At 36.4% G+C, this 16,817-nt stretch overlaps 1 protein-coding gene across 1 annotated transcript in view; it reads right to left on the bottom strand.

Moving 5' to 3' along the window:
- Nucleotides 1-16,817, bottom strand: part of RIMS1 (regulating synaptic membrane exocytosis 1) — a 492,355-nt gene that overhangs the window by 288,169 nt on the left and 187,369 nt on the right. The window contains exon 3 of the mRNA XM_059401539.1: nucleotides 1,816-2,029. Coding sequence (XP_059257522.1) covers nucleotides 1,816-2,029 — 214 coding nt within the window. The remainder of the gene's footprint in view (nucleotides 1-1,815; nucleotides 2,030-16,817) is intronic.

Genomic DNA, 16,817 nt, shown 5'->3' on the forward strand with positions numbered 1-16,817 from the left:
ACTACTCCAAAGTAGAGGTATCTCTTAGCTCAATTATCTTTAAATATGAGTTTCACCCAAGTAATTTTAATATACCAATAGTTAACTGCATTGTCAGTAGCTTACCATAATCATATAAGGGGAAGTTAAAAACATTCAAGAGAAGTGCTGAGTCAACATTTCTCCTTGGCTGATCTGCACATTAGCACTTACTGCCTGTACCTTTCCAATTGGACAGTACCCCTACACCAAATGGTATGCTAAATATTTTGACTATCATTCCCAGGTCTCATTCATTTCAAAAAATAGTGCATTTAAGAGCAGCAAAGAAGAGAAAACTAACAAATAGGTCTTGTGCACCTTTTTATGTGCCAGATGCTCTTTTAGCCCCAGGTTGTTTTAAAAAGGCTTTAACATCACATATGATAATTTATTAAAGAACTTTTAGCAGGAAAAGAGGAAAACTTATTTGGTCATCATCAAAATGGCACCTAAAGAAAAATTAAATATATGACACAAAGACCTAGATTTTAATTATCATAATAAACATAGACAACAATTATTACAATCCAGTTTCATAGATAAAGAAGCTGTTGTTCAGAAAAGTTAATTATCTTCCAAGGCCATAAAGATAATAGTGGGCTCACCTTAAAATAGAAGATATATCTATTTTACTGAATATCTTAATTCCACTGGAAGAGATTTTTAAAAAACCCTACTTGCAATTCAAATACACCACCAATGAATACAGTGTTAATAGGGAGATTGATTTTGATTTTAACTGTGATTTTCTCAATTAGGAAAATATCAGGAGCACTTATAGCTTCCATGTTATTTTTAAATATAACTTTGTACTATGTTAAATTGCATACATGATTAAATAATACAGGAAATTATTTAGAGAAATACTGGGAATTCTTTAGGTGTATGATAATTTTAACTGTTCTGTATTACACTGCAGACCTGTATCAAAGAAAACTCACCCAAGACATACCCATAAATAATTCTATCATACTAAGATAAGGAATATAATGAAGTACATTAAAATGTATTCCAAACTATTAGAATTTTTCCAGTACTTCATAAATAATCATATTTAGCGTTTTAAATGAGCATCTGAATGCCTCAAAAATTATATATATTTAAAGCTCTGCATAACACAAGACCAGCTCTTATTTAAGCCAAACAAGGAAACTGCATGGGTGAGACTACATCTCATAGAGAAGAAAATAAGTGCAAAAATCAGCCCAATTTAAAAAAGTGTATTTTGACATATTCTTTAAATATCCAAATAATTTCCATGAGAGAAACTTAGTGCTACACTACTTTACCATGAGAACAATAGGAAATTACTCTCTAGAAACTAATCATGGCTTTACATATCTTATCTTGGGTTAGATGTAATGCCCCATAGTTGACCTTCATTCAATCTGAAACAAATGTTGTGGAAATTGAAAGGTTTTCTTCCCTTTTTATAAGAAGTACTGGCCATAACAACTTGGAAGTGTTTTGTAACTCATGATACTATATCTACACTTACTACATTCCTCAGAAAATAAATTTACTGTCATAGATAATCATTTTATCGTATTAAAAAAGGTTTTAATAGGAATCTTTTATTAAGATACATCTGAAAGGTATCTTTTTATGAGTTATTTTCATCACTACTCCACTACTACCAACTTTATGAAAGACACAGAAAATGGGAAAAGGATACCTTAATCGGTATATTTATGCCCAGGTCTACTTTCTGTGTGTTTTCTGCTGGGGGGGGGGGCGGGGGGCGCTGCTGTTTACCCGCATTCAGAGGGCCTCGCACACTCAGGGAACACTCACGTTGTTGGAGCGCAGTGACACACGGCCTCCACAGCGGGCACAGAACTTGGTGCGGCAGTAGGAGCAGAGATGGCCACACCCGTCGGCAAACTTGGTTTTATGACAGATTCCGCAAGTCGGAGCATCGTCTTTGTGCTCTCCCTGGTAACGCCGTGCTTCTTCCCCTATTTTTCTCACTTGCTCTTTATAGCTTTCAAATTGTTGATGCAATCTCCTGGGCAAAAGAGAAAATGGTAGCAAACTAAGTAAATGACAGGAGACAGAAAACAAAAACAATTCTTCCTAACTGAATAGCAGTGCAGCTGTTTAAACTAAATCAAAACACACAAAGCATTTTTTCCCACTACTCTTACCTCCAATGGTAAAAGATGTATTTGCATGTATTCCATTAGTCCCAGTTTTGCTTACTAGCAATGAACCATGTATAAATAGATTTTATATAACACCTGTCTCATCCCAACAGTGGGATTCATATATCTACTCCATGCCTCCCCTTCTCTTAGACAAGCAGCTTTCAAAGTATTTGGACTGTGGAACTCAACGCTTTACAATTACACTCATGTAGAATACAACTGAAGCAAAAGTTATATAAAATACTTAGCCTAATTATAGATGATGTACTCTGGTATATTCTTTTTCATTCTATTTTAAGTTTAATTTCGATTACAATTAAAAAAAAAAGTTTGTCACAGTAACTTGATTTCATTGAACTTGATGTATAATGGAAAAATACTGTTTTAAACTACAATGCTATGTAATCTGTCTTCCACAAAATATCTTCCTTTACTCCTATTCTTGGAGACTATCTATATATTCAATATCAAGTGTCTGATTTCATATAGTATATAAAATGTTACCTTATATTATAATTGAGCTCACTAATCTTTCCACATCACATGAAAAGTTCTAAACCATACCTTGCAAAATATTCATATTTTACATATCCCAAATTTGCTTGATCTCTCTCAGGTTATATGTATGAGAGTAGTTATCAGTCTTTATTTAATGAGTGCAGCAAAATTTGTTGAGGCAAACCATTTCCCATAAGAATGATCACACTTAATATCAGCCCAAATCCCTCAATCTTAAATTGATACAAATAGAAACTGTTTGCTGTTCTGTACAGAACATTGTGACATCCAGTGAATCCCCAGTGAATCCCCAGTGAAAAGATGCCTTTGTTTCATACATGAGAACTGAGAGAGTTGTCCCAGGACTAGCCAACAGCCATTGGCCCTTACAACAAAGAAGAGACTCCTGGGAAATCATCTGTGTACCTGAGCGAGTGTGACTATGACTGTTCCCTAGGACCCAGAGGACACACACATGCTACTGTTAATGCAGGCAGTTAGCTTGATTCTCTATACTTGAGATAACTGTGGGACCTAGTATTCCCTAGAAACAGAACCAAGTAAGTTAGGTGTTAGGACTCTAGTGTTTGAAGTACTGGGATTTCATTATATTTTTCTTTTAACGTCAACAGCTCCTGAGCAGAATTTCAATGATTACTTTAAAAATTCTGAAATCCCTTTCCTGCTTTGCCAACTGACATTTCTCCTATTTAATTCCCATAATTAAAATAAACATACTTGCACTAGGAAATGAAGTAGTTTAGAATCTGAAACCCTTCCCAATTTAAAGGCTAGCTAGTTTCAGTTCATAGAAAGAAATAGTGATACTTTATTTAATGAATGTAAGAACACCAGATCGACTTAAAGAGTGAAGTTTTTTGGTACCTTAGATTTTTTATGCTCTAAGCACCATCAATCTAGGCTCAAATTAGTAGAAAATAGCTGTGGATATGTATTACTTCAAAAGCGACCTTACAAAAGAGCACTGGAAATCTTAAGTCTTCTATTAAAGAAACTAATTACTAAGGAGTGGGAGCAAGGAAATATCTCTAATCAAAGAAACAGATACAAACTCTAAGCAGAGAGGGAGTGCATGAGTAAATATTTATTGTGAGAACCAGCAAATCAAATTTATTTAAGTAAATATAAATGAGAGAGCTAGGCTAAGGGAAAAGTTTCCCTATAAGCTCATTTTGTAATACAGCATGTGATTTAGTATGGGTGTTGGCAAACTTTCCAGTAAAAGGCCAGACTGTAAATACGTTAGACTTTGCGGGCCCTATATTCTATTTTGCAACTACTCAATGCCACGGTAGCATGAAAGTAGCATAGACAATATGTAAATAATAAGCATATTAAGTGTGGCGATGTTCCAATAAAACTTCATCACCAAAACAGAAAGTACCAGATTGGGCCCTTGGACCAGTCGATATTTGATTTAGTATATGCTTTATAATGAGGTATGATTGTTTGAAAATTCATTGTTCTTTAAAAATTCAAACATAAAACACTTTTGTCCATCCTATAGGCCCAGATCAAAAGGGGCCTTTTATACAATACATACGTGCAGGACCCTGACCACTGAGAAGAAAACTTTCTCTGCCACGATCTCATAGCATTTTATTTGGTCACTCAGAGTATATTTGACCATATACTATTAGTACTTCCGAACATGACATCTTTCTTGTGATAAGTGCTTCACCCCACAGCTGGTGAGGTCATTCACACAAGCATCACCCCAAACTCTACAGGGACTCACATCCTCCTCCTAGAAGCTACCCTTCAGTGGCCTCTACACATTTGTATCTTTCTCTCACGTATATTTAAAAATTCCTTCCTGGTTTTGGCAACAGTCCATGTTTACACTACTGGTTTGGACGTGGCCACAGGGGGAGAATTGGGAGGGAAAATCACGCTGTTTCTCAGCCCAGAACTCTCTTACATCTTCAACTCTCTTTCTTTGTAGGCTTCTTCCTCTCCTTACTGGTGGAACTCCCTTGTTCTAACCGGAAAGAGAAAGTCCAACCCAAGTCCCTGTCAACCTCTCTAATTTATTTCCTACTGTGTTCCTTTTTATCAGCAGACACTATAAAAGGACAAAAGGATGGAATGAAGGCCGGGAAGAAGGCAGGGAAGGAGGAAGGTCCGGCATTTATTACTCTCACTTCTTCAAAATCGACTTTCTCTGTAGCCTTCTGCAGTGCTCTACCAAACTGTCTCTTAAAAATCCACCTTAATGCCCTTTTCTCAATTTGTATTCCCCTTACATTACTCTGATATCTCACTCTGTCAAGATGTTGTCCTTATAATAAATTTTGCTTTTGGAATCAGGATATTGGTAGTGAAACCATAAACAGCATATTTATTTTTTGTATCTGATGCTTTAATCCATATCAAATATGTGACAGTGTCCTATTATGAATAATAAATGGAAATACATATTTTATTGTACAGTATAATAAATGCCAGTAAATGTCAGTAAATGCAAGTCTGCAAATGTCAAATCTTTTTTGTGAAATTTAATTGTATATTTTAATTTTAGAATTAATACTATGTTCTTATTGATTAGTAAGGTTGATAATATATATGATCACAAATCTCAGGTTTAAATTACCTAGATAGAAAATGGAGTGTTAAAAAATATGTAAAATACTATTAAAAAAAGCACCGATACAGAAACCTTGATTTTCTCCCAGGATGTGATATTTTCCCCCACTGTTTCACTATGTAATAATCATTGCATTATTTTAACATCTGTGCACTCAAGAAATACCAAGATTCCAGTTGTAAACAGATTGGGTAATTAATGGCACATATTTGAAGGAAATAAAGATGAATACTTAAAAATCTAAATATTATTCTCTAAATATCTAAAAACATCATTCTATACATGCAAAATAATTTAAACAAAAAATCACTAATGACATTCTTACCTACTAATAAATATTTGTTGATTACTTACTATAAATAAGGCACACAGCAAGATGCTAAAATGACCAGTAATGGTAGAACACAGAGAAATCTTTGTCACTGGTCCAGTACTTCATTTATTTCTCTTTTGTGTTTTCCCTTCCTCCATCCCCAGAACGGTCAAAGTCTAGACCTTTCAAAGTCTAGGCTATTAAGACTAGGCTATTACTAGACTTTGAAAAGAAGAACCAGGAAGAAAGGTGGAATGTCTTCTAGCTTCTGACCACTTTGGGGATGGAGGAAGGAAAAGCACTAAAGAGAAATAAATGAAGTACTGTGCCGATGACAAAGATTTCTCTGTGTTCTGCCATTACTGGTCATTTTACCATCTTGCTAGATTTGCCTAAAGTAGGAAGGGTTAGGAGCTAGTGCTTTGAGACTTCAAGAGCCTAGATGACAGGAAGGAAGGAAGGGAAGGGCTTCCCCTAAGATGGAGGAGGGCAGAGCCGAGGGTAGTTTGCGCACAGCACTCTAAAATGGAGAACAGCTTTGGGATGTGCGGACAGTAGTGAGAAGGCATGGGTACTGAAAATCGGTAAGAATGGCTTATGTGTTCCTTCCCAAACTTGGCACGGGACACATAAAACAGAACACAATAAAGGCCCCAAGAAGTTAGTGGACATGGAGATTAAAGCCAGGAGAGTTTCTGAGAAGCTTAGATTGTCTGAGTGCCTCCAATAGCTCTGGGGGTGTCCAGGAGAAAGACCTGACAATGAATGAAATTAAACATTTTGCTAGCCAATAGGCTGGAGGCTTGCTTTAAAAGATTTTGACCTCACACTGCATTGAAAAAATTCAGACTACCTTCAACTCTAAAGCACAGTTCTTCATTCCAAGGCAGGTACAGTCTACTTAGGAAGTAACTTATAGGTAAACGTAAACTAATAGTTTATGGCAACATATGCCAAGTGACAAGGAATGGAACTAAATTGTTCCATAGAGAGTAATAGTTCTGGGTAAAATAATAAGAGAGACCTTTTTTTTTGGAGTAGCTAGTCAAAAACATTTATCTAGATGATTAACAACTTGGACTATTTCCTCAATACTAAAAGTATGGTGCAGGGTGATATTAGTAGAACTACTAAAGCAAAGAAATGTAAAGCACGTTAAGATAATAACACAACTGTGAATGCTTTCAAACTTCTCAAAAATGTAAGCTTAAATTAAATAATCTTTTAGTGTCTTTGCATATCAGCAAATAAACACCCAATTTATATGTTCTAATGAATGATAGCCAAAAATCACACGTAAGTGACTGTGAAGACATATGTGAAGTTAAAAAGTGGTTTCTTGGCCCCAAAACACAGTTGTTCCCTTCTTAATGAAACTGTCTTTCTGATTCTCCTCTCTAACAGAAGGGCAGTAAAATCCCACTGCATTCTAGTGGTGACTAACTTTTTGTAATGATGCTTGGAAATAATAGTCCCTTGTATTAGAGTTGAGCTGGAAATGACATCATAGTCTTTTAGGCAAAAAGATGAAGTTATGGAATTCGGTGTTAGAAGACAGCTAGAAGGGGAATAGAAGTGGGTTCTTAGCCTGGTCTCCAAGAAGGATCCCTAAACAAAAGCATAAACCAGCTGCTCAAAGGTCCTCATTCAGCAAGTCGCAGGATCAGAAAGTCATTGCCCAAATTGTTGGTGTTAGAATCCCACATCAGCTGATGCATTCTGATCTGGAAACTACCACCACAGTCATTCTGAGCCTGCTGGAGAGACCAGCATTTTGGTTGCCCTACATGCTGCGCTTGGCCCAGCCCTCCATTCAGCTCAGCTTCAACCTGTCTCACACAAGCACATCTGACTGGTGGAACCTCAACCACATCAGGAATTCTAGGTGCAAGAGAATCTGAATTTAGTTTTGAGATTTCCGACTTCTCCATAAACTCCCTAGGAGAACTCTGGGACAGATGTTGTTCAGCTATAATCCTCTGATTCACATCAAATTTCTTAATTCCTTCCTCTGCGCTGGAAGTGAGCAATACCTGAGTCGAGAATTTCTTATGATATTTTCTCTTGTTCTCTCTCTTTCTCCATATACTGAACACGTACTTAGTGAACACTATGGGAAGCATTTTGCCTCCACTAAGAAATTTTTTTTGATAAATGTAGTCCCTTAAGAAAGTTACATATATATGTAGCTGTCCAGTCTATTGCAACAGCAAATCAATGGAAAACTGAGTGTCACATACAAGACACATACACCAAAAAAAAAAAAAAAAAAAAAAAAAACCTTTTTGTAGGGATTAGATGCAGAGCACAAATCTATCATCTGTGGTGAAGACTCTCATTATTCTTCACTTGGATTATTTTATCAACTTTTTAAACTAGGATCTGGCTGGTGGGTTTCCTCCCTCTAGTTCACCTTTCATATGGTCTGAATGATCTTCCTAACAAAGGGAATGGATTATGTCAATCCATTGTTAAAATAGCACCTATAAGATATAGTCCAATTCCTCATCCTGGAGTCCTTTTCCCTTTGCTACCATTTACTTATCTAACAGCATCTCTCATAAGCACTTCTCATGGACTGTACATCTACCATTGTGTGAAACACAGGACCTGCTAGGCTTACAAACATCAACTCGACAAACATTTCCTGAGCTCCACCTGCCTGCGTCTCTAGGGGTACAAAGAAAACAACAAACAACAACATAAGAGGATACTGAGTTTTACTTTTTTTCATTACTTTATTCAAGGCTTTTTGATAAATGCCAGAAAATGGTCTTTGTCTTTTGTACATGGGGATCATATAAACACATTAGAGACTGACTTTTTTCTTTTCAAAGCCTAATGTGATTCGATTGTAAACATATAACTTGATTTGTTTTAACAAAAGTTAAACTTCTAGGCCCTGTGTACAAAATTAAGGAAAGTTTATGATTTGCTATTATTAACTAAATAGTTTTTTGTTGCTTAGAGGAACAATCAGTCTTGGTTAAAATGTGTTAATGTATTTTTGTGTTTTTTCAGATTATATTATACATATATCCTTATTTTAATTTTAAAGAGTTATTTAATTATTTAGTTGAGAGAGAGAATGAGAATGAGCACACAAGTGGTTGGGGAGAAGGGTAGGAGCAGAGGGAGAGGGAGAAGCCGGCTCCCCGCTGAGCAGAGAGGCCAACACAGGGTTTGATCCCAGGACCTTGAGATCATGACCTGAGCTGAAGGCAGACCCTTAACCCACTGAACCACCCAGTATATGTAGCCACCCACATATACTCATTTTTTTTTAAATTATACTATTTGTTTCAGGGGTACAGGTCTGTGATTCATCAGTCTTACACAATTCACACACTCACCATAGCACATACCCTCCCCCATGTCCATTACCCCCCACCCCCCCATTTATTTTAAATATAAGTTGTTTACAAGTGTTTGACATATACATAAAATATTCTTCAAAAGGTACTGGTTGTAACTGCAAATTTATGTAATACAGGTGAAATTACTTTTACAGTAGTGTTTTCCTTTCAACCTTGAGCTTCCTAATGCAACTTGAAGCCTTACCAAGTTGCAAGTATTATAAAACTTTAATTTACCAATAATTTGTTAATCTAAATTTACTTAAGCTAATTTTTCACTTAACATCAATTTGTAGGAATATAACATGCTGTTTCTCATGGAAGTCCATGCGAGTTTCCTTTGACCATGCGAGTTTCCTTTGAAATTTCACTTTTTTTTTTTTTAAAGACAAAGATGCCAAGTAGGCAGAGAGGCAGGCAGAGAGAGAGAGAGAGAGGAGGAAGCAGGCTCCCTGTTGAGCAGAGAGCCCTATGTGGGACTCGATCCCAGGACCCTGGGATCATGACCTGAACCGAATACAGAGGCTTTAACCCACCAAGCCACACAGCGCCCCTGGAATTTCAGTTTTGTTTTCTTCTTCCACCCTTGTGAATCCTATCTAAAATTTAAGAAATCAAGTTGTACAAGCTTGAAACCAAAGCCCCCTGCTTCTTTGCTAGGACTTGGGGTTCATAACTTTGGAATCATTCAAACTCCATTCTCAAAACGAGACAAGATAAATGAAAGATTCCAAAACCCAATTTTAAATGGAAATATTTGAAAAAATAAGAGAGGAGGAGGTACTTTGAAAATCATTCTGCACAATATTCTCATCTTATAAGTGAGAAAACTTAGATCCATTGCTTTAAGTTACTTACATAAGGTTGTAAACTGGTTTGTGATCATTAGGTCCTCTATTTTCAAGTTTCCACTACACTTTCCAATTTTCAGAATACTCCCTCATATATGGCTAAATGAATGACAAGTTCATTTGTGAAGGATGTTTCCTTGGTGTTCTTAAACTGCATCAAAATTATCTAAGAGGCTTTGTTAAAATGTATTCTTTCTGAAAATTGTGTTCTAACCTACAGGGCTTCTGATTTAGTAGATATCAGATAAATTTCAGGACCCTGACTTTTTAAAGGTCAATCCAGGTGATTCTAGTGTAGATTATCTCAGGACTATAGTATAGGAGAGGTCCCTACATTAAGGTTAAATTTTAAAATGAAGGCATTTTTTTAATATATCTTTCATCACACTTGATAAATTTAATCTTCATCACATTAATTTTACTCATACAGTTAATATTTGAGGGACAATCTACATAAAAATATGCTGGGAATTTAAAAAATATTATCATGTAATTTGATGTCCATCATTTAAAAAAACTTACAATATTATAAATCACAGATATGTACATACTAGTTTTTGTAGGATTTTGAAATGCTCTTAATAGGAGTTAGGGTGAGGGAGGAATAAATACATGAATAAGGCACAGAAGATTTTTAAAGGCAGTGAAACTACTACATATGATATTACAATGGTAGATACATGCCATTATACATTTGTCCAAACCCATGGAATGTGCAACACCAAGACTGAACCCTAATGTAAACTATGGACTTTGGGTGATAATGACGTGTCAATGTAGGTTCATCAATTGTAGCAAATGTGCCCTGCTGGTGGGGGATTTTGATAATGGGAGAGGCTGTGCATGTGTGGGGGCAGCAGGAATATAGGGAATCTCTGTAATTAGGAGGAAATCTTCCTCTTAATTGTGCTGTGAACCTAAAATTGCTCTAAAAATAAGGTCTATAAAAAATGTTTGCTATAAAAAAAGTTGTAATAATATATATTATATATAAGAAAAGTTATATTTATATATAATATCAAATATTTCCTAAACATTTTGGTAATTCAGAAATTTACCTCAGATATTCCTGCATAATTTTTTAAATTACTGCAGTTGAAAAAGTATTTTTCCATTTGTGTCTAAAACCATTTTTAGTCTATAGTTTAACAGGGGTATACTTCTTACTTATTACAAATGTCCAGCAGATGGCACTAAAGATTTTAATTTTTACACAGTTCTTAAATATTTTTTTTTAAAAATATCTAATGTGCTAAATAAAATTGGTTAAGTAACTTATTAGAAAAGAACAAAAAAGAAATTTATAAGGTGTTGGAATTTCTGTTCTTTTGCAGACGACCCTCATTCTATGTGCCCTTTAAGAAAAATTATACATTAAAGGTTTTGTCAGATAGTTGTCTTTTCTTTTTTTGGTCTTCCATTTAGCGCTGTTAAAGATGCAGTTCATCCAATCAGCACCCAACAGTGTTCTGAAAGCACTGAGAGATGACACTTAGGAAAAATAAGAACATAGCTGATGATTAGCTATTAGTGTTTTATAGCCCTGTTACTTCAGCCAAGCATTTATTTTTAATTCCATTTTCAATTTACCACAGGAGGCCACTCCTGAGTAAGCATTAAGGGAAGACATCTCAGGACACGGAGGCCCACTAGCACACATTTAAATTTTTGCTCTACTTCATCTCCCAAAATGCAACTTCACTGTGCTCCTGGGTGTTGTGAAGGACCAGTCACCTGTGAAGAAGCTTTGTGTGTTAGGCCTCGATAGATGGCTTCGAAATTATGTAAGAATATGCATATGCTATGCAAGAATAGCACTTTCTAATATTCGAGATCTATCAGAGGTCTAAAACTGAAAATCTGGCACAGGAGGGAGTCGTTTTAACACTTTGACAAGCAGGTTATTTTACAGCACAGTTCAAGAGAAGAAAATCAAGTGAAAAGAACAGAAACTGTAAAGTAGCATATCAAGTAGGAATGAAATTTTAGAAAGAAATGAAGTTAGTTTTTAAGAAAATAATCTAAGACTGATGATTCACAGACTGTACCCCTGAAACAAACAATACATTATATGTTAATTTTAAAAAATAACCTAATAGGTAAGGTTGATGCCATCTGCATCATAAATATGAAACTGATCAATATTAAATATATCTAATGACATTCCACGAGAACTTGTCCAGAATGTGTCATTTGATCATGTTAACTGACTTAACAAAGGGCAATTTCGAAGAAGGTAGTGTCTACACGTGTAATAAAGCCAAAACGCTAAGTACTCGACTCATGCCTGTACTGTAAACCTTATCTTGCTGCATTCTTGACTTATTTTCACCAGACTTACTATGTTTTATTAATGTGGGGAAGGGGAAAAAATAAACCACCTTCACTTCACAACTGCTTTCTATAAGGCATTAAATATAAAAATTTAAGTGCATGACCATGAGGCTATTATTTAAACTCTATTCTTCAGTTTCCTCATCTACAAATTGGTGATAATAATAGCAGCTTCATAGGATTTGGGGGAGGGTTAATTGAGATGATCAACGTGAAGTGCTTGATACAGTGTCTAGCACATGGTAAAAGCTCAATAAATGTTAGCTATAATTATACGTACACATAGATAATACATGCGAAAACAAAGTACTCTGCTTTTAAGTCTCCGAGTACACTTAGCTGATAACTTTGGGAGGCAACTATGACTGGCGGAATTTCCTGGCATATAGGTACCAGTATGAGCGCTTAGAACATCTATCATTGACCATTGATAAAGAGCACAACGATCATCTTACACAATGAAAGTCAGGGAGAAAGGCAAGCCTGCTGGCATTGTTTCATGAAAGTCCAGAAGATATACCCAGAGGGGAAAACACACATAATTCTGTCTGAAAAATTTTTCAGCCTTTTTTAATGGTCATTGGTAACTTATATAAAGAGAAAGGGAAAAAAGGGAGACTCTGAAATCTGATGTTTTAAAAAAGACTATTATCATTTAGGCTCCTTTGAACTGAGTAATATAGACTGCCTAAATCATAAGTATTCTCAGTGCTCTGAAATGGTGGATGAATGAATAATATATAGAAAATGTCTAATATGTCAAAAGGTTGTGCTCTGTTTTACTTTTTTTTTTAAAGATTTATTTAATTTATTTATTTGACAGAGATCACAAGTCGGCGAGAGGCAGGCAGAAAGAGAGGAGGAAGCAGGCTCCCCACAGAGCAGAGAGCCTGATGCGGGGCTCGATCCCAGGACCCTGGGATCGTGACCTGAGTTGAAGGCAGCAGCTTAATCCACTGAGCCAGGCACCCCTGTTTTACTTTTAATATCTAATAAATTTATGCACAGTGAGTGTATTCCCATTAGTGAGTTAACCAAGTTTTGATATTTTTTTCATTTGAATCATAAAATATAACCCAGGGTGTGATGGCTAAAGGGGAACTTTCAGTGTAACTTGGACAAAGAAGCACTATCTTACATTTGTAATATTTGATCAGAACAATTCCTTTAAAATGTGAACAGTCCCATGGAGTTCTATAAGTTGGTCTTTTCCCAGAAGTCACAGAGCAGTAAGGGGGAAATGAAAAGTGTAATGTTCCCTAATTTGCAGGCATCTAATGACTCTGTCTCCATGGACAGATCCTTCAGTTGGTCAAACTCAGTGCTCACCCCTCCTATCTATCAGACTCCCTGTTGGACCACTGGTAACATTCCTGCCTAGTCTGGCCAAAGGCGCTATCTCATCTACTTATTTCTAGAGAGGAGGGTAATGAAGATGTGTCAAACCTCCTCCCTGTGGAGAAAGGAAATGTGTCACCATCTTCTTGCCCTCAGGAACTAAGGGTACTAACACCTTTCTTTGGTTTTGGATTTAATCCACACGTGCAGCAATACCTGAGAAGGCAGCAGAGCCCAAGGGTTCTGAGGCCAAATATCCTTTCCCGAGTTCTTCTTTTACTAGTCGCTTGTGTGGGCTGGCAAGTTACTTAACATTTAACACTCTACTTTTTCATCTGTGAAATAGAGATAATAATACCTACCTACTTCCAGGATTGTTGTGGGGATTAAAATAACTAATATATGTAAAGCACTTAGAGAGGTGTGGATGTTACTAAGAACTCTATAAAACATTAGCTATTTTTTTATAAGGTACAGAGAAAATACTGAAAAAATCAGAGAAAGCATCTCTTTTTGCTCTGTGCCATCTAACATTATTTAATGGATTGCAATATGTAAGGAGGATTTAGAATTGTGAAATAAAGTCTCTAGGTTGAGTTCAGATTTTTAAAAGCAGCTCCAGCAAATATCCTACTTTTAAAGCCTGAATTAAATATCTGAGAACTAAGAAATGTATTCCAAAAAGGTTTCCTCTTTTTTCATTTTTTAAAAGCAGAGAAATACAAGCTTCCTGAATTTTACTTGCACGGTATACTGAATTAGTCAGCCATGATTAGGTACAGTATTTTCTAAGCCATTCTGGAGTGCATTTCAAGACAAGTGACAAGATGTAATTTCCTTCCCATTATATTTGCTAACGGTGACATCTGTTTTCATCCTTTAATTAAAATACATTGTTAATATGCATTTAAGACCCAACTATCATCTAAATAATATAACCGGTGTTGTAAATAACTTAAGTTCTTTTATGCCCATGAAAGGGAGATCATAAAGCAGAGAATTCAAATGGTTTTGCAAATGTACAAGCTAAATTTCCATAAAATGTAAGAAAACTTTTTAATTTATACATCTATATTTGCACTATCTCTTCCATGTGACCCAGAACCCCTACCACTATTTAATCAACCAGACAACGTCTTCTACCTTTACCAGCCACTGCCTGAGAATAATCAAATCTATTTTTAAAACTTGCCGTCTTATGTTATATTTAGATACTAAAAAAATGTGTCATAATCAACTTTCACTAATCACGGTGCACACAAAGCAAGAAATTGTCCATTTTACCTTTTCTAATATTGCATTATCTATGAGAAACTTTGAATAATATCAAGGTACTTTAAATATGAACTGCATTTAATTCAACAGATATGTTAAAACCCTGGACAGAAACTGTTGGTGTTTTTGTCACTGTAATGATCTATCGAATTAAGCCCCATCCAATTCTAGCTTGCTAACTTGATCAATTTTGCAGCGATCGGTCAAAAAGGGAATGGTTTGCTATACAGATGGCCCCAGACTTACAATGGTTCCACTTACAATTTTTCAACTTTATAATGGCATAAAAGCAATACGCATTCAGTAGAAGCCATCTTTCAAATTTTGAATTTGTTATCTTTTCCTAGGTGAGCCATGTGCAGTAACATACTTGCTTGTGGTGCTGGGCAGGGGCAGCGAGCCACAGCTCCCAGTCTACTGTGCATTCATGAGGGTAAATAGCTGATACACTTACAATCATTCTGTGCCCAAACAACCATTCTGTTTTTCACTTCCAGTAGAGTATTCAGGAAATTACATGAGGTATTATTCTACCTTATTATAAAATGGACTTTTTGTTAGATTATTTTGCCCAGCTGTAGGCTAATGTAAGTTTCTGAGCATGTTTAGGTAGGCTAGGCTAAGTTATGGCATTCTGTAGGTTAGGTGTATTTAACGAATTTTTGCCCTAACAATATTTTCAACTGGTGATGGGTTCATTGGGCTCTAAGCCTATTGTAAGCTGAGGAAGATCTCTATTTCACTTAGAAGTAACACCCTCTTTCATATTAAGTTATAGTTGTTATTTTTCTTGAGTATTTGATTAATCTCTTCTGATAGATCATTGTAAACTTAAAACATGGGTCCTATCGTCTCTTACTCAAGTCACTAAGTCCTGCATCTAGCCCTAGAGAACAGGCAATCAATACACATTTAGAATTTAAGTCAGAGTCTGTTCAGTGGAGTCTGCCCAGAAAGACATGTTGTCAGTCCTTACGGAGAATCTCCTCCTTCCCTTCTCGTTAAGTTGTGCTGCACTTTGTTCCACTTAGGGTTGAACCTGGTAGCCTAACTGAAAATATTGTAGCTATGCAGATCGAACTCTGTATTTTACCATCATCTGAGAATTCCGAATGTTAAGTAATGTTACGGTCACTATTGATTTCCATGCTTTTCAAAGCATAAGTGGGGAAGTCAGAGAAGGCCTGACTGAGATGGCGAAATTTGAGCAGAGCTGGTGGAGGTGAGAGAACAAGTCACCAAGAGTAGATTTGGCAGAGGGAACAGCAAAGGTGGAGGCCTGAGGTGGGAGCCTGTCTTGGGGGACGGGGGTGCGTATAAGGACAAGCCAGTTGGCCGGTGTGGCTGGACGGGTCTGAGCACGGGCATAGTTGTGCTGGGGTGGCGGGTGGGGTTGGTAGGTAAGTCTCATAGTCTACGAAAGTATTTGGCTTTTCCTCTGGGTGAACGGAAAGCTGCTGGAAGGGTTTGAATGGAGGAATCCAATGACTAGACTTATATTTTCACAGGATCCCCGTGGTTCCTGTGCTTGTAATAGGAGAAAGAGGGTTTGAAAGCAGAGACCACAGTCAAGAGGCCAGGCAGGAGTCCAGGTTAAAGATGGTAATAGTCTGAACCAGAGCTCAGGGGATGGATGTGGGTAAGAAGTGCTAAATGCTTCTTCTTCCTTCTATCTAGCTTTAAATCTTCACAGAGCATGTGCCGATAGGCATATTTTTATTTTCACGACTATAACGTAGTTTCTTTTAAAACTGTTTCTCAGGGTGCATTTTTTACTTCATGCTGTACATCTTCTCTCCCCATCAAAGACAATTATTGCCCAATCACGCTAAGTGAAGCGTGTTTGTCTTTCTCGGGCTGAGTGACACCAAAGAGAACAGCCTCTAAAGGAATTACCATGTAATCAGGAGATGAAGAAGTATGATGGTATGTTATCTCATAGCTAAAAACACCCATATTTATTTGGTGCTCTGTTGGAATCATGGATGAAGTATCCCCCTACCGCCCACCCAACTTCTAAAATCTGGCACTTTTAAAGCATCCAGGTAGATGAACTGATACGCTTTAAGATGACCA

Source organism: Mustela nigripes, chromosome 5, assembly GCF_022355385.1.
Source record: "Mustela nigripes isolate SB6536 chromosome 5, MUSNIG.SB6536, whole genome shotgun sequence".
NCBI classification, from domain to species: Eukaryota; Metazoa; Chordata; class Mammalia; order Carnivora; family Mustelidae; genus Mustela; species Mustela nigripes.